Source organism: Pyxicephalus adspersus, chromosome 11, assembly GCF_032062135.1.
Source record: "Pyxicephalus adspersus chromosome 11, UCB_Pads_2.0, whole genome shotgun sequence".
Taxonomy (NCBI): domain Eukaryota; kingdom Metazoa; phylum Chordata; class Amphibia; order Anura; family Pyxicephalidae; genus Pyxicephalus; species Pyxicephalus adspersus.
In genome coordinates this window covers 54,109,685-54,133,485 of record NC_092868.1, presented here as the reverse complement: position 1 = coordinate 54,133,485, position 23,801 = coordinate 54,109,685, and the positions used below count along the sequence as shown (strand labels likewise).

General features: G+C 38.8%; 1 protein-coding gene across 1 annotated transcript in view; it reads left to right on the top strand.

Moving 5' to 3' along the window:
- Positions 1-12,679: 12,679 nt before the first annotated feature.
- CLMP (CXADR like membrane protein) overlaps positions 12,680-23,801 on the top strand; it is a 64,756-nt gene continuing 53,634 nt past the window's right edge. Inside the window, exon 1 of the mRNA XM_072426604.1 lies at positions 12,680-13,102. Coding sequence (XP_072282705.1) covers positions 13,075-13,102 — 28 coding nt within the window. The 5' untranslated portion in view covers positions 12,680-13,074. The remainder of the gene's footprint in view (positions 13,103-23,801) is intronic.

Below are 23,801 nucleotides of genomic sequence, written 5' to 3'. Positions count from 1 at the left end.
GCTGTATGTTTACTCTTTGCATCCCTCAGCTTTTCTCCAGATATTAAATCCTCACCCTAACATCATTTTACAGTATAATCTGACATCTGAATATTTCAGGGAAAATTCATGCATGACCCCTTTATCATCACAATATATTCTGTGTAATCATCAAAATATATTCTGTTTAAAGGCATCTTCTGCTACAAGATGGCTGAGCCATGGTTATATATGCAATACGATATTGTAAATTCATGGTATTTTTGTTCTGTTAACTAGTGAAGAATTTTGACTTGGTATCAGACTCTTGACATCCCCTATGTAGCAACACTTGCTAAGGAAAGAACTCGGGTAACTATCAGGCACCCTGCATACAGATGTACTGGCATAAAACATGCAGATAGGAGAACGCAGAACAAAGAGATGAATTCCTTGATCCATCAACAGACTGTGACACCACTGTAACCCTATTTAAAACTATATTTCTCAATAGGGTTAAATTAACTTTCTGTACACTAAACATCTTTACAAATCAAGATACCTAATGTAGTGATGACATCATCACTGTGCTGCAAATAACCAGGGCAGAAGGCAAACCCATGGCAGGGACCCAGCAGGTTCAGCCACTACAAGACTACTTAACCTGTACACGGAGAAAGAGCTGCAGTGAGTGGTCCTAAAGTGGAATCAAAGTCCCACTTTACAAAATAAAGGATCAGGCAGGTGGCGATTCCAGAAAAAGACAGGCAATTCTCCTTCTGCAATAACACATCTTACCTGTCTGATTCTGCCAGAATATGTGAAAAAGGTGAGCTGCACATGCGCAGGGGTTGCCAGGGGAAGATGGCTTTCCCGGCTTTCCTTGCACATGTCAGGGATAGATGAACTCATGTGCATGTGCCACCCAGGAACGACCAATTAACATGGGTGAAGACTGTCACTAGGCAAAAGAAGAAAGGAAGATGGTGGCACCCTGCGAGGGAACATGGATAACTGAGAGCGGCAGCTTTAGTTCTACTTTTATAGAGTAGGCACCTGTTTTAAGCCAATTTGTTATACTTGCTTACTGAGAAGATCTTGAACAACTACACAAAGCACATCAGGATTGAAATAAGCATACATGTGCCCAGAGATTGATGGAGGAAGAATGGCAGTTACCTAGGCACGGTAACAGCCTTTGTCATCAATCTTATTCTACTGAGCACACTATAGAAAAAACAAATAAAACAAGCTGTCCGTTTGTACGCCCTTGCTCTGTTGGTTCTGTGGGACCACCAGTGTATTACAGGTTGTGTTTAGCAGGCACTAGTATAAGTGGTTAGAATGACTGGGTACCATCCAGACAGGACAATTGGTGCCCATGTAGCTGGAGCAACTGTTACCAGCCCATTTGTTTGCTGTACTAAGAGAACACAAAGCATGGCAAAACATTATCATCCAATTGAAATAGTAGGAAAAATTATATTCTATGGTTTAGGTTCTTTCATGACATTTGACTTTATAAGATTCTCTGCAATATCTTCAAGGTGAATTTTGCATTTTACATTTAGCCACAAACCCTTTTAACATTAAATAGTCAAACTTCACTTTTAGAAAACCCCTCCTGCCCCAGCTTTAATATTCTTTACCAGCCTGAATACCAATTTTTACATGTGGTTAGTCACATGATCTGAAAAGTCCTGTTACTACCAGTCCATTTTCTGCAAATGGTCTTAAATGCTGCAAAAAATGTGCTCATGTTTTCTTCATGTTTGGTGGCACTGCTCGTTGCTCAGTGATTCTGGGCTCAAGTGTATGATTGATTGCCTGATCGTTTTTGGTGAAGCCCTTACCCATAGATCCATGTGAGGAATTATTGAACAAAAAGGCAGAGGGGATTACTCCTCCTTAAACATAATTGCTTCTTTTTCTATTTACAGATACTAAGCGAGTGATCGCGCACTCCAGGAAGTCGGATAAACTTCATGTTGCAGAGGTGCGCCAGTCTTGGTTTCTGGTATATGTGAAGCTTTCAGTCAAACTGAATGATTCTAGGGTCAAGTTTGACCTGGATAGAAAAGCATTATATGCTGCAGTGGTTGTAGGGCTTTTTAGTAGGGGGATGACCTAGCAGAGGCCTTTCTTCTCTCTAGCTAGCTTTCCTTCCCTCTTTTTGGCTTCTCTCCTATTTTTGGTCTGTCTCTTCTTAGCTCACATATTTCTTTAGACTCCCACTTTCTCCACGCACATTCTTTTTTTTTTTGTAGTCACAGTCCTGGTTTACTATTTTCATTTGGTATTCATGTAGATTGATCAATGTTATTAGTAGGAATGTGGCAAACACTTCTCTCCTGATTTATTAAAGCTCTCCAAGGCTGGAGAGGATACACTTTTATCAGTGGGTGATCCTGCAAACCTGGAATTTATTTCTTCAAAGTAATTTACTATTTGCTAGCAAATGTTTTGAATCCTGGGCCAAATCCATTCCAGGTCTACTAGATCACCCAGCTGCACTGATGAAAGTGTATCCTGTCTAGCCTTAGAGAGCTTTAATAAATCAGACTCTTTGGATGGAGCGAACCTCTAAACTGCTTTCTAAATATTCTGTGATGTCCTTCCTTTTATCAAAGGTTTTGCAATGCCACAATTTCTGAATCTCCGTGACTTCCATGCTCTGTAATGCTGCCTTTTATTTGCATTTGTATTTTGCTTATTTATTTCTGGGGCCTTTGTTGTTGTTGGTGCAGCTTTACATTTTTTTTTCAATTTAATAAATATGCAATGTGGTAATGTGCTTTTTTGTTTAGTCAGGGCCAGCCTAATTACATAACCTTGACTCCCTGGAAGCAGAATAAATGACACTAGGCATGAGGAAACAGACAGGAATTATGTCAGAGCACCTCAGAGCAGGTCAGTATCTGCACCTTTTTTAGAGTAACACATTGTTATCCTGCCCTGAAGATCTTTGCTGGCAGCTGTTATCAGGTGACAGAATTCTGCCCCTGTCTTCCAATTTCTTACCTGTGATGTCACCCTGTCACATGTTATTTCAATAAAGATAAAAGGTGCAGGAGCACTGAGATGTAAAATAGAACAAAAAACAAAATATGACAATTGTGTACAATATAGACAGTGCTTTGGTCACTGAATGTCCTTCTTATAGGGGTTAACATCTACCTTTAATTCAGGACCTGCCTGGGTTTTTTTCTTCACCGTTACTTAGTTCAGGTTAGTTGTGTCATTGCAATGGAATTTATGCAGCATATTGCTGATCCTTCTGGGAAAAAAAATCCCCTCATTTCCTGACTAACCACAAAGAAAAAGAAAAAATGAAATTAATTGTAACCTTTTACTGCTCAGAGATAAGTGGTGCTATTTCTGTCTGTTAAGAGATTTTGCTTATTTCCTGTTCCAAAGACCACAAAGGAATTGTCCATAAGGCCCAAAAAGTTCCTATTGTGACCCAGAGAGCGATGAAAACCTGACAGTTTCCAACTCTTCCTATCTATTTATTATTTTAGATTTAGTCAACGAAGAAGGTGTCAGTAAACTAAAACTGATTCTGTTGCATTATTTGTAATGAAGCTTTAACAAAATCAACATTCCTGAAACCAAATTTGTTTATGAAAATGCAGGTGCCTGAGGGGCAGTTACTGTTTGTCTCAAGATATACATTTAGAGCCCTAGGGGAAATAAATATAAAAAGCTCACGGAGAGAGCTGCATTCCCAAAAGAATTACATTCAAGTCAGTGGAATATATATCCATTGCATTAACATAAACCTGACAACAACTGGGATGTTCAGCTTCCGCAGAATCCGCCGGCATTAGTGTTTGCCAAGCAATGAATATTATCAGAGTCTTTGCCTAGCAATCTTCCCTTGCAGGACTTGTTGTCAGTAAACTAGAAGATTATTCTGCATTATTAGGTTTCTATCCGAATCTAACTGTGACTTCATTAGAGAACTCACTTTTAGGCACTGATTTATTAAAGCTCTCCAAGGCTGGAGAGGATACACTTTTGTCAGTAAAGCTGGGCAATCCAGCAAACCTGGAATGGATTTCTAAAAAGTAATTTGCTATTTGTTAGCAAATGTTTTCAATTCTAAACCAGATCGATTTCAGGTTTGCTTGATCACCCAGCTCTCCTTATGAAAGTGTATACTCTCCAGCCTTGGGGAGCTTTAATAAATCAGCCCCTTAGTGCCACATTTGTATCAGATCCAGAATTTCCAAAATAATGTCTCCTCGGTCATGGTCAATAAAGGAAGCCATTTTTATGGATTAAAAACACAGGAGTCCAACTAGACGAATAAATGTTAATTCTACCCCAAATTACAATTAGATACTTATCTCTTCTACCTACATGTCCTGACACACTATTGGCTGCATTTGTGTAATGAATGCGGTTCTGTGGTAATTGATTGACCAAGTTTGTGGAGTGAGTAATCTAGTTATATGTTATACCCTTTAAATGCGGTTATTTATTTAGGCATTCATTTGCTTGGATAATTTGTTGCTTTACAGCACACATGCACTCGGTATATTTTGCTGAAGAAGCGCTATGAATATTACTGTGAAACGCGTTAGTGGTACTCACCAGATCCCTTTGGAAAGACTCTCTATGGTCTTGAATTAATTGTGAAAACATGAATAATATGACTCTGGCAGGTTACATTTTCAGAATATCCTGTTATAGTTCAACACGTGTTATACTTTTAATAATTCGGTAAATGTGTGAATATTTTATTTTGAAATTGTAAATAAAGGAAAATACATTTAAATTCAATAATTCCCATTATTCCCTGTTGTTTCTGATGCCTTAAATATCCCACTCATTTAGATCTGGGTTTACTCACTCTTACTCCCACATTGGTTCAGGATAGGCACAGTGTAGATGAATTATCCACACAAAGTCTGTGTGTTGCTTCCCTACCCCACAGGACCAAATAAAATGTATTGCACTCTCTTTTTAAGCTGCAACCCCAAATTGCTTAGTCTATAGTACAGAGACTTTGCAGGGCAGCTTGGCATTGTAGGGGAAACATTTTACACCTAAGGCCAACCACGCCACCAAGAAAGAAAGTAGCAAAAGGAAGCAACTACTTCCAAATACACTCTTTCTATATAAGGGCCATGGAAATAACACATCAGGATCTTTTTAAGACAAAAAGTATCTGCAATTTTTACTTCCAAATGAAATCCCAAAATTAGTTTATTTCTTATTAGTCGGTGGAACCATGCAAATTATCGTGAACCTGATTTATTAAAGCTCTCCAGGACTGGAGAGGAAACACTTTCATCAATGAACCTTGATGATCCAGCAAACCTGGAATGGATCTGGTCCAGGATTAAAAACATTTGCTAAAAAAAAGCAAATTAAAAAAAGCAACTTTAAGAAATCCATTCCGATGTACTCCCCATTATCCGGAACTCAAGCAAACCAGCCAAAAACAAGATTAGGTGTGTTGTGTCATCGATAAGCCGAAGCTTTGTGAATCCCACAGCTTCCATGTGTTCTCAGCTGCCCAAAACATCCATATTTGGGACCTCTACTGCTTTCCTGGCTAGTTACTATTGGTTTTCGACTTTCTTTTCACTGCTGTATTTATGATGCCCTGTGCTTTTTGTGGGACATTTTGATTGTATAGTACAGGTATTTTTTTCTGACTATAAGTGGATTTGTAACTGGTCATACTCTGCATATACTGTACTGCATTGCTATTGTGCCTATTGATTTATGTTAACAACATTTTAATACTATTTATATTTTATTAATACTTTTGAATAGTAACTTTCAAGCAACCAGAAACTACATTTATCCGAAATATACCAATCTCTGTGGGTGCCGTATAACAGGGAGTTTTCTAAACTACACACTATACACAATTTTAGGGCATGTATGGGAAAAATGGCTTCTTTGGTGCTTACAATGCTGCTCTTATTTTTATTATTATCCAGTATTTATATAGCCCCAGCATTGTACATAGCACTTTACACAGTCCATTGTCTTGTACTTAGGAAAGAACAATAAATGCCATGTGTTTTTTGATAAAATATCTATTCCTTTAAAAAAAACTGAAAAATATGAATTTTACATTAATTTTATAAAGGTTATTTTTTTAAGTAGCAGTTTAAAAAAAATGATGGAAGCTACCTTGGAATGCCACTATTACAGTAAGTCATCCTTTTATGTATGTACTTCTGTGTGTTCAGAATGCATCCTGCAGGAGGTAGATAATGAAGGAGTCTTAATAGTAAGCTAAAAATAAAGGTGAGATCCAGGGAAAAATGCAAGAAGCAAGTTAGCAATTAAAATAAAAGTGTGGATTTACTGCATCAAAAGTGAAATCTAACAGCATGTTGAGTTTCTTTCACACTTTTGGGTTTCTTTCTCCTATAGTCATTTTAGATGATGTATGTATACATGAAGATTTTTCACAGATGTATCTTTTTATTTATATTATCTACTGGACAGAAGTAGCTACTGGAGGGGTTTAATATTCATAGCTAAAAGCTGTTGTTTAGAAATATACAGCAAGATATTTGGTCCTCAGGCTCACCGAGTCAATCAGTTTGCATGAGCCCTGGAATGTAAAAAAATCTGCTATAATCCAGCAAAGCCTTCCAATATAGTGAGGCCTGTACATAGACTATGACTGACCTATACCTGACAAATAAATCCTCACCACCATTCATCATATGGATTATAGTTGTATATATTTTACACTATTGATCTTGCCAGAATATTATTGTCCTGAAATCTGGACCAATGATAAGTGCTATACCAGATATATTTTGTAAACTACAAAACACCTTTTCTTTATGGAATAGAAAGAACAAGTGCTTGTAGTCCTAATTTAGAAGATCTGCCTAGGGTGACAATGCCACCCCTCTATAGATACAGAGCAGTGAGTGAACATTGTCAGCCTAGGAGAGGAAGTGTAATACTGGCAGGATTACTAAGAGAAAATAAGGATGTGAGCCTGCAATGTATTACGCTTTTGTTTAGGATTTAGATCAGCAATTCTAAACCTTTGTTTTTCATGGGGGAAACGCTGAAATAACTTTCAGAGAACCCCTGCTTTAATTACTCTATATACAGCATTAGCATGGTGGTCAGAATGTCACTCTTACAGATAGCTATAAAGATCATTGGTTCTCACTTCTCAATGAACCACTAGCAACCTCCTAGATTGTAAGCTCTTCAGGGCAGGCTCCTCTTCCCCTCCTGTGTCACTGTCTGTATTGTCTGTCTGTCATTTGCAACCGATATTTATTGTACAGCACTGGGTAATCTGTTGGTGCTATATACATCCTGTTTAATATTAATAACCTCTGGAGAAACCCTGGTTAATAAATGCTGGTTCTCAGACTTTTATTAAGCCTTAAATTTTTTTTATAAGGGCTGTAATGGTGGAGCTTTAAAATCTCCAAATGGACTGTAAAGCTGCGTACACACTTCCAATTTTTATCGTTGGAAATGAACGACGAACGAACGACGAACGATCGATTGGGCAAAAATCGTTCGTAAAAAAAGTAACCAACGACGCCGACGAACGAGGATAGTCGTTGGAAATGAACGACCGGACCGGTGGATCGGATTGGACGACGATCGTTGACCATCTATCGTGTGTACGGTCGTTCATTGATCGTCCATGGTCTGAGCATGCGCGGTGAACGAACGTTCGCTCACTTCCTGTGGTGCACGTCACTTCCTGTATCGTTCAAACGATCGCATCTATCGTGTGTACAATATCTGCGAACGATCGTGTCGTTATCTGTATGTACAGGATCGGTGCTATACGATCGTTCGCAGATATCGTGCAGGATCGTTCGTCGTTCGTTTACCAACGATAATAATTGGAAGTGTGTAGGTAGCTTAAGTGTGCTTAAATGTTACTTTGTTTCGTGGCTCTGGAAGAATGGAGAATGTAATAATTAGCAGGTCTCTGACACCATGCCAGGTCTGTGCCATACAGTCCCTGTGCCAGGATGACTGACAGCCGCTCAGTGGCACATCAGACATCAGTAACGCTTGGTGGGTTTTGTGAAACTTCACATTGCTATTATCTCTGTTGCTGAATGCATCTGCTAATATCCAAAGAACTTTCGGCTTTTGTAGCTGTAAAAATGTCATTTGGTTATTGCATTGGGTTCAGTGAGTTGATCCTATTTGTCAGTTCTGCAAATATGAATGTGTGTCCAGAATATAGTTTCTAAACCATGTCCACTCTTAAAAGCAAATATTGGTTTTCTGGTTAGACGCTGCATTGATGCTCCTGTCATTTATGTATGCTACTGGTGAAGTGGGGAGGACAGCTTGTTAGAAAGATACAATGGAAGGGAATAGTATTATGGATTGGAGATCCATGCTAAACCACTATTGATATTCCTTGTAACAAACATACCGGACATCTGGATGGGCCACCAAGAATCCTTTAAAATAAACAGCTCATATCTAAAAATAATCTCAGGGTGTGACAAGCATTTCATTTGGCTACTTTAATAAAGAGATTTTCTAGTTTATATTATGGTATTTTAAACAATACAACAATGCTATATGTGTATAAGACAAATAAAAAATAGGATTTATACACCAGAATTAAAAGTGTAATGTCTGTTACATCTGTAACTGTTGCAAAGCTATCACATTTCTTTTCATTGAACATTAATAGTCCAATCCATCAGATTCATGGTTTATTATAAAGATGGAATTGGATATTTTAAAAAAAACGTCTTCATTTTTGCTGCAATTCTCTTTTTCTAGATGTATCTCACAGTGCTAGGAACCCACTTAAGCTGTGCATAGCATGCAGTTGCATCATACAATAATTGGGCAGTAAGGTAAAACCTCAGTCTTTTAGCTGTATGTTAACTTGCAGCACCGATGTGTATAATGTGTACATACCCTTCTTGTTTGTCCCCATTATTTTCAATAATAGAGAACGGCAATCTATACTTAAACTTATAAGTACTTATAATAACTTATCTATACTTAAAGCAATGATATATTGTGATGAGGGGAAGGAATACATAAACAATAAAAAATCATAATGGCAGGTAATATAATATTAAGAAATAAAGGTCTTTTCTATAGTATCAAATTGCAAATCCTCTGAGATCCCCTTAACCAGGCACCTACGCTTTTCACTATGCTCACCCATACAGCTGTAAAATCACTAGAACTCAATGAGACCCAGGCTGTGAGTGTTCCTGCTCCCTCTCCCCAGCATTCCTTCAGCAATAGTGACACATATTAGCACAGAAAGGGAAGCTACTATTAGTCACCAATGAAAACATATTGATCAGTTTTCACAGGTTTTTAACTCAAGAGGACCCTAGAAAATACTTTCAGGTCTTCAGGGGACCCCAGCTATAATTACTATATCCAAAGCTCACAGTATATAGGTATGGTGATCAGTGGGAGGAATGACTTACATTTATATATAATATTATTCAGTATTTATATAGCATGGACATATTATGCAGCGCTTTACATAGACCATAGTCATGTCACTAGCTGTCCCTCATAGGGGCTCACAATCTAAGATCAACACAGTCTAAGGTCAATTTTGAGAGGAAGACAATTATCCTAACTGCATGTTTTTAGAATGTGGGAGGAAACCCATGCAAACACGGGGAGAACCTGCAAACTCCATGTAGAGTGTCCTGGCTGAGATTCGAACCTGGAACCTAGCTCTGCAAAGACCAGAGTGCTAACCACTGAATGACTGTGCTGCCAAAAAGATCATTGGTGTCACTTAAACTGACCTGAGAGTCACAAATTGCTCATTGCTTAAGGAACCCCTGGCAACCTCTGGAGGAACCCTTGACAATGGAGTGTGAAATGACACGGCTCCATTTCTTCACTGAAACAAAAAAAAAGCAATGTCATTCTTCAGGCTTTAATGTTTAGTAGGACTGTGTAAATTTTAGGATCAAAAGGACAGAAATGTAAATCCTGCTACTACAGTAGAATCTCAGGTATCCGGCAACCACGGACATGGCCGATTCTGGATAAGTGTACTTTCCGGTTAACTGAGGTTTCTCAGCCAGACTTGTCCCCATTCACCTCACTGTGCTGAATGGCTGAGAAAAAAGGAAACCCTGATGACGCTTCAGCCAATCACAGAGTGGAGCAATTAGCGGAGCTCTGCTCTGCTCTCCTGGGAGCTCCGCTCTTCTGATTGCTCCCACAACCCCAGCAGAGCAATCAAGAAAGTGGAGCTGTCGGGTGCCGGTTATCTGATTTTTCCGGTTATCTGAGTCCCGGGTAAATGGGGTTCTACTGTATATACTGTATGTATTTTATCTGTGGATTAAGATGTTTGTCTAGAGTTAGGCTTTTACACAAAAAGCAATAAAGGCCTGATAATTCTGGGTAGGGATACAATTACACAAATTAGATTTCTACGAAAATTTGTACAAGAAATGAGCTCATCATCCTGCTTCTTCTCTTTTTACTGTCCAATCATAGGCTGGAGACAAAACCTTTTAAATGTTACTGAGCTGCACCAAGTCAGGTCCTGCTCTGCCAGATGGAGCTGTGCAGTAGGGTAAAGCTTTGTAGTTTTGAGGATGGGATGAGCAGGAAATAGGTCTTTTCTATGCATTTCATGTCTTTCTTTAGTTGTTTGCCTGGAATTTGTCTATAAGAAGATAGCTGTAATAGGATCTGGATAGAGAGGATGGCAGTGCGAATGTTACCCATGTGAGATAATTTTTATAAAGAGAAGAGAATTCTGCTGACCATTTTCTGTATCCACACATTGCAGTAAATGTCATTATGTGTGAAAAGGCTGTGCATGGAAGTGACAATTGTGTGACAGGCCTCTTACCCTCCACATTAGATTTTACAATGTGGTTTAGTCTCGGGGCTGTTGTCTGAGTGGAAGCTTTATTTTTTTATGTGTCACTTACTAAAAATAGAGGGAATTTTGTATCTACTCAAAATATGTCACATAGGACAGCCAAACTACTCCAAATAATTAACCCTTTGTATGACATAGCCTAGACGAAATCGGTATCTGTGTGTAGCCTCTGATCATGGCGGCATTGCAGAGCTGGAATAAACCACAAAAAATACATTACCATCACATAACAGACACTGTTGATCCAAGGAACATCTATTTGCCTCATGAGATCAAGAAGGATTTTTTCCCGTTTGAAGCAAATTGCACCAGGGTTTTTTTGCCTTCCTCTGGATCGATTATGTCTATAGGGTTTTATCTGGGATATGTTTATTTCCCTAGTGGTTGAACTTGACTTTTTTTCAACCTGATGTAACTATGATGCCACTCAGCTGACCGTTCCTAAGTTCAGCCAATAGAAAAAAAATTACAAGTAATTGTATAAGTGTTAGTTTAGGTTTAATAAAAGTAAAATATTTGCATTTAATACAGAGTTTTCACAGCTGCTACCTAAAAATTGCTAGAGAGCTCCAAAGGCGCAATTCAGAGCTTACAACGCGTTCACTGTACAGGGTCTGTTGCAAGGAATAGCAAGAAGGACAATATAATAGGACCCAATCACAGGGATGTTGAATTCTAACTTATCGTGTGCTAGGTTAGAATGATGTATGTCACAGATCCATCAGGAATCTTAGGCTGGCGCAACAGATCACACAGTTTTTTGGGATCTGGGGCATTCTGAAAGCAATATAAAGATGCCAGCATAAATCAGGGGCTGGTTTGTGCAGTGATATACAATACACAAGTGCTGTGAAATTATATGCATTAATTGCAATTACTTTTCAGATATCACTGCAGGATTGTAGGAATAATGAAAGATAATCATTGGTGGTTTTTCTTCTCTTAATCCTTTACTTAGCTTTATATAAATACAGGTAATGTGCACCAATATCATGTTACTCCTAAATACTAAATGCCTTTACAAAAAGCTCCTATGACAGAAAAGGATAAGTACAGCTTATCATATTCGGTTTTGTTTAATAAAAGAAACCCATGGCTAAATACAATTGCCCTAGTCCTATTTTGACATTGGGGTGTATTTTTACCAGTTGCCAAGGGTAACTGTATTTAAGAACTGCAGCTTTTTAAGGAGAATAAAGCAATTACTATTCTTTAACTAATTTGCAACCTGAAATTTAAAATCAAAGTTTGGCCGACTTCTGATTATGCTGAAATCTGGGTAAAACCCAATGGTATTTCTCCTAAATGCCAGTAAACCCTAAACAGCATACTATATTATGACAATACGCCTCCTAAGCAGCTGTCAGAGTTCCATTTTTAGAAGATATCCCCTGCTGTGAATGGGATACATCATGACAGTTTTTTTTTTTTTTTCACAAATTGCAAAGATGCTAATGGAGAAGCATTAACAATGTCTCCCACCCGCTGGAAAAGCATTTTGCAAAGAAAAGGTGGGGGGTACATTTTTCCATTCCTGGATAAAATCAATTACAAATGGTTTCTGCTCAGCTTGGGAAGACAGAGGATCGGTATGACAAATATAAGAAATTTCTGAAACCCCCCCCCCCCCCTTCCCCTTTTAAGGCTTCCTCTGTGTGTAATACTGTGAAGTATTATTAGGTCACAAATATTTGTAGCAAAGTGCTTCTATTAGAAAGGGAGTTGAGTGAGAGTGTGTGTGAGGCTTGGACATATAGTGCACCTCCATCCCTCCTACTCTGCAGGAGTTCAGCAAAGCCAGCTCTCCTTGGCTAATCCCAACAGATAGCTGGGAGGAGCAGGTCTGGGACGCTGCCATGTGCTGAATGTTCACTGCTCAGTATATTTTCTTGCACTCCTTCCTTTCTGTACAGGGATAAGTGGCTGCTATTACATTTTTCCCTGCATTCTTCAATTCAGGACTTGCTTGGCTTGTAACAATTGCAGAGACAGGGACCCCTGCACTGCACTATTATCTCCAGACAGGGACCAGTAAAGTGACAAGTAGTGGCACAAAAGGCAAAGGAAACTTGGTCCTTGAGCTGACACATGGAGGTAATTATTCTGCTTGCATTCCATACTCTGTGATGATTCCCCCATGCAGGGCTATATGCCATTCCAGTAAGGAGCCAATGCACAGCGCTTCACTTCCAAGTCTGCCCCAACTCACCAGCCCACAAATTCCTCTGGACTTATGAACAAAGATGCAAACGCTTCTCGTCTTCTTTCTGGGTGAGTTACTTTTTCTTCTTTATTTGCTGGTTGTCAGGGTTCTATTAAAGGTGTGACAGACAATGATTGATACTGTGCTGCTATGCTGAAGGCAGTTACCTGTTGGATTTTAAAGAAAACCTCTTGTCTCTTACAGCAACAGTGCATTGTATTATTTCTGTGTGTATTGTCATTTTTTTTATATTTTGTATCTTTTGAGATGTAAATGGTTTCTTTGTAAAGGTCAATGGCTGCATCTGGAATAGGCAGATCGTGCATAAATGGTGGTGTGCAATGAAAGTTGAGTGAAAGGGTATTTGTGTGTCTGGGTTGGGGAGGTGCTGCTTTTGCTGCTGCTGTAGGCATACAAATATTCTTCAGGTTAATAGAGAAGGCTATTGTTTGCCTGCAAAGGCACATATTGGAAACAGATGTGCTGGAGGGGAGGCTGGAGAAAGAAGGAGGGAGGGAGAGATGGAGAGAATAAAAGTGTTCAGAAGGAAGGACAATGAAACTGAGCTGACCAGAGAATCTAGGAAAAAGGGAACACAATGCATGATGACAATAGGGGTTCAGCCTAATATTTGACAGTAACATGAAATTCTGCTGTCATTTATTTGGTAGCAGGGAGACAAGAACATCATCTAATATTCAAGCAGTGTAGGTCACTGGCTGGCTATTTCTTCAATTCGATTCTTTCCCCAAAAAACATAGCACACAGTGCAATCAGACAGAAGCCCCAGGTTACTATCACATCGAAGGAGCTAATGTCTTAGATGTCTTTTGGAACAAAGCCTAATCACTGAAGATGTCATACAGGGTGTACACGATATTGCCTTTCACATTCACACAGAATGAAGAATTAACATTCTCCCCACCACTACCACACACACATGAATCTTCTGCATATGTCTGAGGAAATTAACCTTTATATGGATCAAGAAATGTGACTGCATTCCCTTTTCCCTTTGTGAATGGCAGAAAAAGGTGTAAAACACAGATCAAGGTCTCCCATCATAGGGAACACATCATTTTCTATATGTTGATGGGATTCATTGTGTACCCAGATCTCTGTACATGTGCCAGTCAGAAGAAGCAGAGGGGGATGGTTCAAACATCATTCACAATATTTATGAGATGTGCTGGTGGAGAAGCCTCTGAGCTCAGTTTAATGGGTAGGGTTCTAATAAAAATTTAAAATCTGCTGTGACTTTAAGTTTGTGGTCTAAAAGGAAAATGGATAAAACAGCACAAGTTTAGAAGGAATAAAGTATACATTAGGAATGAGATTTTCTAAGCAGAAAAATAATTGTGGGTGTTCTGCTAAACTTTGTTTTCATTGCTGTCATGCCAGGGGGGTTATGTTTATCAAACAAGATGTCAGAAGCCTGGCTTCAGCTTGCCTTGCTGTCATCCTGTATTTGGGTGGTGTAAAAACACTGCCAATTACTGATAATCACCGTTCCTAGGAGTGAAGCTATCGGCTTCATGGACCCTAACAATGCTGTGTGGATGTAGAGCTCTGGAGTATTTGTGTTGGCTGTAAGAAAATGCAATATTTTACAATGTAACTATGCATATTTTATAGGAGAATATGATTTATTTATTTACTTCCAACTACCTACACGTACGCTTTACAAGGTTGGAATACAATGCAGACAAGCTGAGGAGTTTTAGCATTTATTAAACACAAAAAAAAATCTTTCCAGCTCTAATGGATACGTTCCATATAAAACCCATACTGGGAAAGATATGTTTTTAAATTTTAATGTGAATACCACTAAGATGGTTCCAATGGCTTCCATACATCAAAATTTCCACCAATGTATTTGGAATATATGATATGATCACAAATAATGCTATATAAGCAAAGAGCACCAAATTTTGCAGTTCCGCACTTCAGGAATGTTTGCAGTATGATTAATGTAAAATTTAGAAGGAACAATAGATGCTTGGACAGGAAGAATTGGAACTTGGGCAGGAAGAATTGGATTTTCCTTGACAAAAAATACCAGTTTATCCCCGTGAAACCTTGCTACAAATCAGATGCCAGTGGTGTGCAGTCATTATATTTTCCAGGAACTTATTACAGTGATAATGTAAGGCAAAGCACGGGGAAAGGGGTGTCCCACCTGAAAGGGGCACCTATGGTACTTCTTCTCTTTAGGGCCATGGCACCAAACTGGCAACGTAGATTGAATGACTCCAATAGTAGCAAATCACCATAGCAACACTGCATCGTGCTGGTAACAGGTGTAGAAATGTAACAAGGATATGAGAGGTCATGACAACATTCCGTGAACAAGGCCACTTTTCTAGAAATCACTGCAAATGCTTCAGGGAAAAACAGAAAGCTTTTTTTCAAAGGGGGTCAGGGGTACCAAACATTTCACACATGGCACCACATAACCGAGCTTGGTACCGGGTGAACAAAGCTTATTCTATTTTCCATGTTATGAAAGGAGAGCAGGAAAAATAGAGAATGAAATCAATGCTCCAGGCAATAAGAACTGTTTTTCTAGATAAGAATTTTTTAGCCGTTTTTACTATCAACGCATAAGCAATTTATTGGCCATTTGCAATGAAATTACAATGATGGGCAAGTCTTTAAAAATAGGAGCAAATAAAAATAATGCTATTGACATTCATGACGAATATTTACCAACGCAGTAAAAGCATAGGAGATGATCCAAAATTGGTTATTGTGTGAGGAAGCATTCATGTTTTTTCATAAATGAGGCTAAATGTATTGTAATACCAGAGTGTACAATTTATATATAAGATGATTGAGGTCGAAAAATTCCCGAGAAATTTGACGTTTACATCTCTGCTGTAGGTTGAGTTGAGATTTTCCTGGCTTCAGGGAATTTACCAGGAATTGCTCGGTCAAGCCGGTAGATGACATCATTTGCTTGATTGTAGTGCCTGAAAGTCAGGCCCTAAATGCAAAACCGAAGGGCGCCTATGGGCATCTGTAGAGTGGGACACAATTTAAGAGTCACACTTTTTTTATTTTAGTGTACATCATTGTGTATAAAAATCTCATTTTGCCCAGAGAACTCTTTTGATCATCTGGGTAAAAATATCTCTAATTGTATTTATGGTCCAATAAATGCGTGTAAATTAACTATACTTTGATTACAGAAAAACTCAATACAAGTCTGGAATCTTTGCATAGGAAGGGCAATATTAAAATTCTAAATCTGGAATCCTTGCTTGGGGCAGACAATGTTACAATTCTAAATTGCCATCTTGGGTTGATTAAATTGCTTCAAGCCTGTGCTTTCTGCTCTCCACAGCTCTGAATGGAAAGTTGCGGTTTCTTTGCCTTTTTTGTAGGCCTGTAAGGGGTTAAGGCAGAATGTTGTTTCATTATGGAACACTGTAAATCCTCAAGATGCTTTTAGTTTGGTCTGGTTTGATTCAGGGGAAAGGTATGTCTTCTTGTACTTTACACAGAGTTACGTTTTTTTCCTTCTGACCTTATTAGAAGACTCAGATGTTATTTTCAGCTGTGAAATGAGTACTGGGCTGTGGTTTTGGCCCAGGTTCTTTTGTTCCAAACGTTCCTTCCGCAGTTAGGCAACAGTTGACTTAAGTCAGATAGACGGAGAAATTAGTGTATATATAAACACCTGTGTCAGCAACCCAAAGAGTTCAAGCAGAGGACCCAACCCTGCAACAAAACTAAATCTACATATCTTGCAATTCTTCCTGAACCATCATTATAGATAAGTAATCTGCAAAGGTAGAACCTTACAAGCCACTGCCTTGTATGGCAAGAGGAAACCCAATCAATAACAGGAATTTGTATTATTACAAAGTATTTATAAAGCGCCAACATATTACACAGTGCTGTACAAAGTCCATAGTCATGTCACTAGCTGTCCCTCAACGGGGCCCACAATCTAACGTACCTACCATAGTCATATGTCACTAGTACATTCTAAGGTTATATTTTTTTGGGGGGGGGGCAATTAACCTAACTGTAAGTTTTAGGAATGTGGGAGGAAACTTGAGAACCCCAAAGAATCTTACGCAAACACTGGGAGAACCTGCAAACTCCATGCAGATAATGTCCTGGCTGAGATTCCAATCTGGGACCCAGCGCTGCAAAGGCCACCTTGCTGCCCTTTTACAGATATTGATGAAATTTTTCTTTTGTTATCAAACACAACAAAATGATTGGAAGTGTAGGGACTGATAAATATATTCTGCTGTAATCACAACATGGCAGTATTGGCGGCAACAAGGTGGATCACAAAAAACGTAATCTGTAAGCTTGAAGTGATGTCATCTGCAGACCAAAGGTCACACCATACTCTACGCAATGACTCTTGCAGACTGTCTGTAAATACTATTTTACATAAGAGTAGCTGAAATGTGACAGCCAGATGTTTCTCCTGTGTTTTACAAAGCAATTACTGGCTGTCATTTTGACAGCTGGTAATAGCAGCAGAAAAGGGAAAGCTGAACATAGGAGATGCCTCCAAAAACCTTCATGAAGTTTATTAGGACATATCTCTTATGTCAAATTTCTGAAATATTTAAGCTGGTTTCTTGCATATAAACAGTATTGCAGAGAGTGTCTTGGCCAGGATTTGATTATGAGCATCTACTATCATCAGTTCACAATCAATGATGGGCTGTGCTCATCCAGTGGATGAATGGCAGCACACTGAGATTTAATCATGATAAAATAGATTTATTCTTAGTGGAAAGATCTGCTTGAAGACAAGAATAAGTCTTCAACATGAGGGAAGCAAATAATCAATTCTAGTTACTGGGTCCTGTTGTGATCCACTGCCTGTTACTTCAAATGGAAACTTGATAAGGATTTTTACGCACCACAGTGTATGGGGAGAGAATTTATGGGCTCATAATCTTGAGATGTCAGTCTGTATTTTGGACTTGCTGGAATAAATTGCTTACTTTATTCTTGTTCTAGTGATTGAAAAGGTTGTGGCTTTATTCTGTTTGTACCACAACTTTACATTTCAGTATGTTTACCAAGTATTAGCTCCAAGATGTAATGAGTTTTATTTATACTAGAATATTTATGCAGGGGTCAGAATCCATACGAAAAATGCATGCATTATGGTGCAACCAGGATTGGTGAACCTATAGGATACCTTTATTTATAAAGTACATAAATACCTTTGCTCCCCACCTGTAGTAGGGAGGTATAATTGACCCTATCTATTATGTGTCAATGTGGAATGTGGAATGTGCCATTAGGAATACATACTTAGCCCAGACTACTGTCCCCAGCTCTGATCCACCAAGCAGCATGCTAGCACACAGGGGAAATCAGGTCTACTTCTGGCCCCAGGTCTTTTATACAACAACAGATCATAAGTATAGTTATCCGTGTGTCACTCAAAGGGGAAGAAAGTTCCATTAGTCCAGAGACCCAACCCGACCACCGCCCTGAGCCTGCGATGCATACAAGAGACATGGTCCATGGTTCAGGCTGGTGTGCCCCCCCAAGCGGAGTCCTTCCCCTGACCCCACTAGGGGCTGCACCAGCCTGAGCCAGGGACCACAAGTTGGGGACCGCTGCTTTAAGGTGCATCTGAACTTAAAAGTGGATAATTGCTATTTTATTTTATAGGGAACGTTTGGAAATGATATATTTGTCAAGCAATCACTTGAAAAACCTTCTGCAAAATATTAGTTCACTTCCTGTGCTGTAAATTCGAACTATTTCTGCTAAAGTTCTGTAAAAGTATCTTCTGTCAAAAAAAATCTCTGCCTGCATATTAGCAGTTTTTTCTGTTTCTGTACATCAAGTTGTGTGTGCGCAGCTCAGTTTGCAGTCTTGGCACATTTCTTTGAAATATGAGTGAAGAAAGCATGGGAGTTACATCATCCTGACCCGACTATTGAATATAACCAGAGACTCTGAACCTCTGAGGAGCAAGGGGAGTTCTGGAGCATTGCACACTTACAAAGTTCCTGGGGAGCCACAAACAGCAATCAGTGTGGCAGTTCTCATAGTTGTATAGCTGCAGTATGAAATCATCCAAGGCACTGGCACAGTCACTGTAGAGCTGCCTCTGTCTGCTAGCCGCATAAGCTTTGCAGTGAGATTTGGTGATGTCACCATTGTGCTACTAACTGTTCTTGCAAACCTGCATTGCAAACCTACCTCTGCTTCCTTTCTCTTTGTTCTGAGGATCTGTGCTTCTTCCACCGGTCCCAGTCCCAAAATCACTATTCTTAGATGGTTAGCTCTGTCATAAGCCAGCAAAACTTTGCTACTTTACCAAAGTGGCCATCTCTACACCAAGACACAGCGCAAAACAAATCATAGTGAGTTAGTAATGGGAGAAAGATCAGTTGCAAGGAGTCTCCAGGCACCACTGATGACCATGCCCTTTGCTTGCCTTTTTGGGCAATGCTTCTACAGTTTCTGACCTCTATAGGATTTATCAGTGATGTCTCAGATGTCCCTTTACAACATGTTTGGGGATTGTGGTACATTGGTTCAGTACAACACACAAAACATGTCAGTGAAATGTGATGCAAACATTATATAGAATGGCACATATACAATCGTGTGCCTCTTCTTCAGATATATTTTAAAAATCCAGCATCTGTGGACTGGCATCATCAGTTCTATACGTACAAGGTTCTTCTTCATATTTCTGTATCTTTTCTCCTCTTTTGGGCTCTGTCCCTTGTAGCACATCAGTATATTAATATGTAGTCCAGCGACAGGAGTGTTTAGTAATGCACAATGTACCAGAAAGGCAGCAGGCATCAGTGATCTCTATGGGTACGACCAATTAAGTCTTGTTTGTGTTAGGCTGTAATGTACTGGAGCAGAAAGCAGTTCATATAAGCATGAACTGCACTCCTGAATGAACTTTAATACATAGATATTATTCCAAAAGAATAACATTATATGAAGAAATGCCAACATGGATATGTAGGGGATAACCTTTTGATTGTGTGAAGCAGCCTTTAAAAATGTTGTCCTTCCCGACCCTTAACACTAACACTAATTTTAGTAATATTGTTCTTTATTTATAAATACCATATTATGTAAATTGATATTTACCTACAAGACAGAAGCCATTTATTACTGTATTTTCTTCATATGGTAGAGCCATGTTTAATGCCAAGGTGGAACAACAAAACTTGATTCTCACACATGATTGCACCTTGTTAGTAAATGTATTAGAAGCACATTGTAACCCCTGAAGTGCTGGGAAAAGATGTTTTTATATACCCATGGGTACTCCGGTTTCCTCCCACATTCCAAAAACATGCAGTAAGGTTAATTAGCTTCCCCCCAAAATTGACCTTAGACTGTATTAGAGACATATGACTATGGTAGGGACATTAGATTGTGAGCCCCTTTGAGGGACAAGTGTGACATAAGTATGGACACTGTGAAGCCCTGAGTAATATGTTCTCACTAAAAAAATACTGTGTAATAATATTAATAATTAATTAGATATAAGAAAAAGACAAGTTTATGAGTACATTGTGATTGGAAGAATGGAAGATCTTGTATACAGACTTGAAGAAAACTAATTATTTATAAAATAGAATTCCATGCTCAGTGTTCTCCCCAGCCCCGTTTAGTTGGGTGCACCAACCAGCACAGATCAGTAACCACCCGGCTGATTTAGGGTGGTTGCTGATGAGTTGGCTCACAATACAGGGGCTACCACCCACCTACAATTTCATCCCACCCGGCTTAAAAAAAATTCATGAAATTAGTTTAAAAACATATGGAAATAATGGTACCGTTGTATACAAGTCAACACTTTTCTAATGATACAGCCCAGGTAACATTGTATTTGTAACTACAAATATGTTGGTGAAACTAAAGGAACATATACCACCATTCCTTATAAAGGAATTGTAACAGAAATCTATGCAGGAGATGCATAGAAATATAACATCTTTCAAAGCATGTACTATGTATAGGATGCCCCTGTCATTTTATTCTTAACATTTGAAGCTGAGAATTTCAGGAGACAGTACAGTGACCCTGTTAATAAAGGCCTCGTGGTTAATGGTCCCCTAAAAAAAGCATTACAGCTGAAATGTGGGTTAAAATGTTGTGATCGCAGTTTTTCTACTTGGCCCCCAGGGACATGAAGCAAGGTGACTGGGCTGGGAGAGATGACAGGATAAAAAAGGGTATTCTGGAGATTGCATAGTGACTACAGGGGCTTATAGATGGTGGAAGTGAAAAAATAACAGAAATAATAAACACATGTTAAAAAAAGATTGTTTTGTATGTTTTAAAATTCTAAAAAAAAACATGTTTTATAACTTTTAACTATGTTCCTGAAAAATCCCGTTGTTTTAGCATATTTTAGTGCTTTGGTTGGTTCAATTCAATATATTGGGATTGGGATGTTTATCACCATCCATATAGGAACAACAACTTGTTTGTATACATTAAAAATGTAAAGAGCTGGGAAGTCATTTGTAAATTGATGATGGCTATAGGGCTAAATGAGGTCAATGCTGTGTGATTTTAAAAAACATGGCAAAAGTGATTTTCAGTTTAAAATAAATAGGACTAGACTTACTATATGTGCATATTTAGATATCTTGTGCCACAGATTTCATAAACTCTATTAAAAAAAATTATAAACTTGTGCTTCATGAGCAAATTTGTTAGAAATAGAAAAAAGATCAGAACATGTCATCAGCTTACACACCATGAGAATTTTATTCTCAATACAAACAAAATTTGGTAATGCTAAATTGCTGTCAACAAAGTTGAACTATGAAGAAAGTTTCAACATTTGGAAAAATGATAAACGCCCCAATCTACTCACTTTCCATAATGAAACACTGGGCCTGATTTATTAAAGTTCTCTAAGGCTGGAGAGAATACACTTTCATTAGTGCACCTGGGTGATCTAGCAAACCTAAAATTGATTTCTTTAAAGTCAATCGCTATTTGCTAGCAAATGTTTTGAATGTGCGATGTTATATGATGGGACACCACAGACCATCACTTACTAAAGAGACTTGTCATTCTAAAGTAGTGATTATTAAGTAATGCTGAAACACACTTTGGGGTGGAATAATAAAACAGTGAATGTGACTTTCTCCTAAACATTGTCTTGTGGTGACGTCTAGGGTTTTTTTCTCCTCAAAAAAAAAGGTATCTATCTAGTTACTTAAAATAAACAATTACTTTACCTTTTCTTACCACCGTATAATAGCAACCCAGCAAACATAAAACAATACATGCTGAAATGGGTGATAGTTTCACCCAAAGCAGGATCATTCACAAAACAACCAAAGCATCAGCTTAGGGCCCAGTGGATATCCAGAGGGCCCAATCTTGATGCTCTTGCAGTACAGCGGAGGGGTAAGTGCAATTAGAGTGTTCTGACCCATGATAGGGCCAGATATCTCCATGTTGCTCCTCCATTGGTTCCTAAAGGACCAGCATTTGTATGTTTTACAGAGATTAGTACCACTGACTGCTGCCCCCTTTTATATCTATGGGGTACTGCAGGAGAAATGCTACATGTATTGCTTTACCCAGGAGTGTGGATTGGCAGCATAGTGAAGCAATAACCAAACCACTAAGATTACCAAAGTAACCAAGGTCACCAGTCTGCAGATAGCCATAGTCGAAGCTGTGTATCTTTATGTACCCAAATCTGTATGTACACAAAACTGTATCTTCAAAGGCTGGATGTGCTTGTAGGCAGTTGGTGTCAGATTAGACGGGACATCCGAGTACAGACAATGCAAAAAAAAGGCAACTTCACTGTACTTTTTCTAATTTATAACAAAATAATTAAAGAGATTGGGGAACCACCTATCTTGTATAGGGCCCCATTTTACAATCATTTGTCAAACCCTAAAATATAGATCTTAAACAAACAACATCTCTGAATTGCGCTTTTGATAAACAGTTAAAGCTTAAAATATAAATGAAGTATAACTGCTTTATTGTGCTGAACTAATTATTATGGATACTGTAATGTGTCTCATTAATAGGAAAACACCACCTAAAACAAATCAAGTTCACATTTACCAGACAATAATAATTAAAATGGGGATTCCTAGGACCCAGTGGTTTATGTAATTAAACACATCATTCTGTATCTATTTTTCTCATTAGTATTTTAGCATTAATTGTTTAAGCAGGAGCAATAAGCAATTTACACATTTCAAAGGCAACTGTTAGGAAAGGAAGGGGGATGGCAATCCATGGTTCTATTGCCCATAACAGGCCCTGGATTTGTGTCCATTTTATATTTCTTGCTTGCTTTTTACCTCGGATTTCCAGATCTTTCAGATTTTAAGTCCTGCATATATCTTTATCTTGGCCTACCAATTGCCTTGAGGTTTTCCTTTACACCTTTCACATCTCTGCCATTGAGGCTGATTCATCAAGCAAAATCGGAAGCTCGCTCGCGCATTCGTATTCGCGATCCGAAATCGTACGCCGTCGCGCAATTCAGCAACTTATTTCTTTTCTGTTAGGCAAGAGTTAACCGATTCAACTCCTCTCCATAGGCGCCTATATAAAAGCTTCCGATGCCTTGTCGGATACGTGTGATCGCGCAGCTGAAATCTAATCGCCTTAATTGGCGGATGCGCGACCCCTATTGCCCATTTTGTTATGAAGGCAAGCATCCGGCTTGGCAGTGAGTAGGCGAGTGTACGAGCGCATATGACTCCAGCCCACGGTAAACCGGCTCGATATAACGGCGCGAAAGTA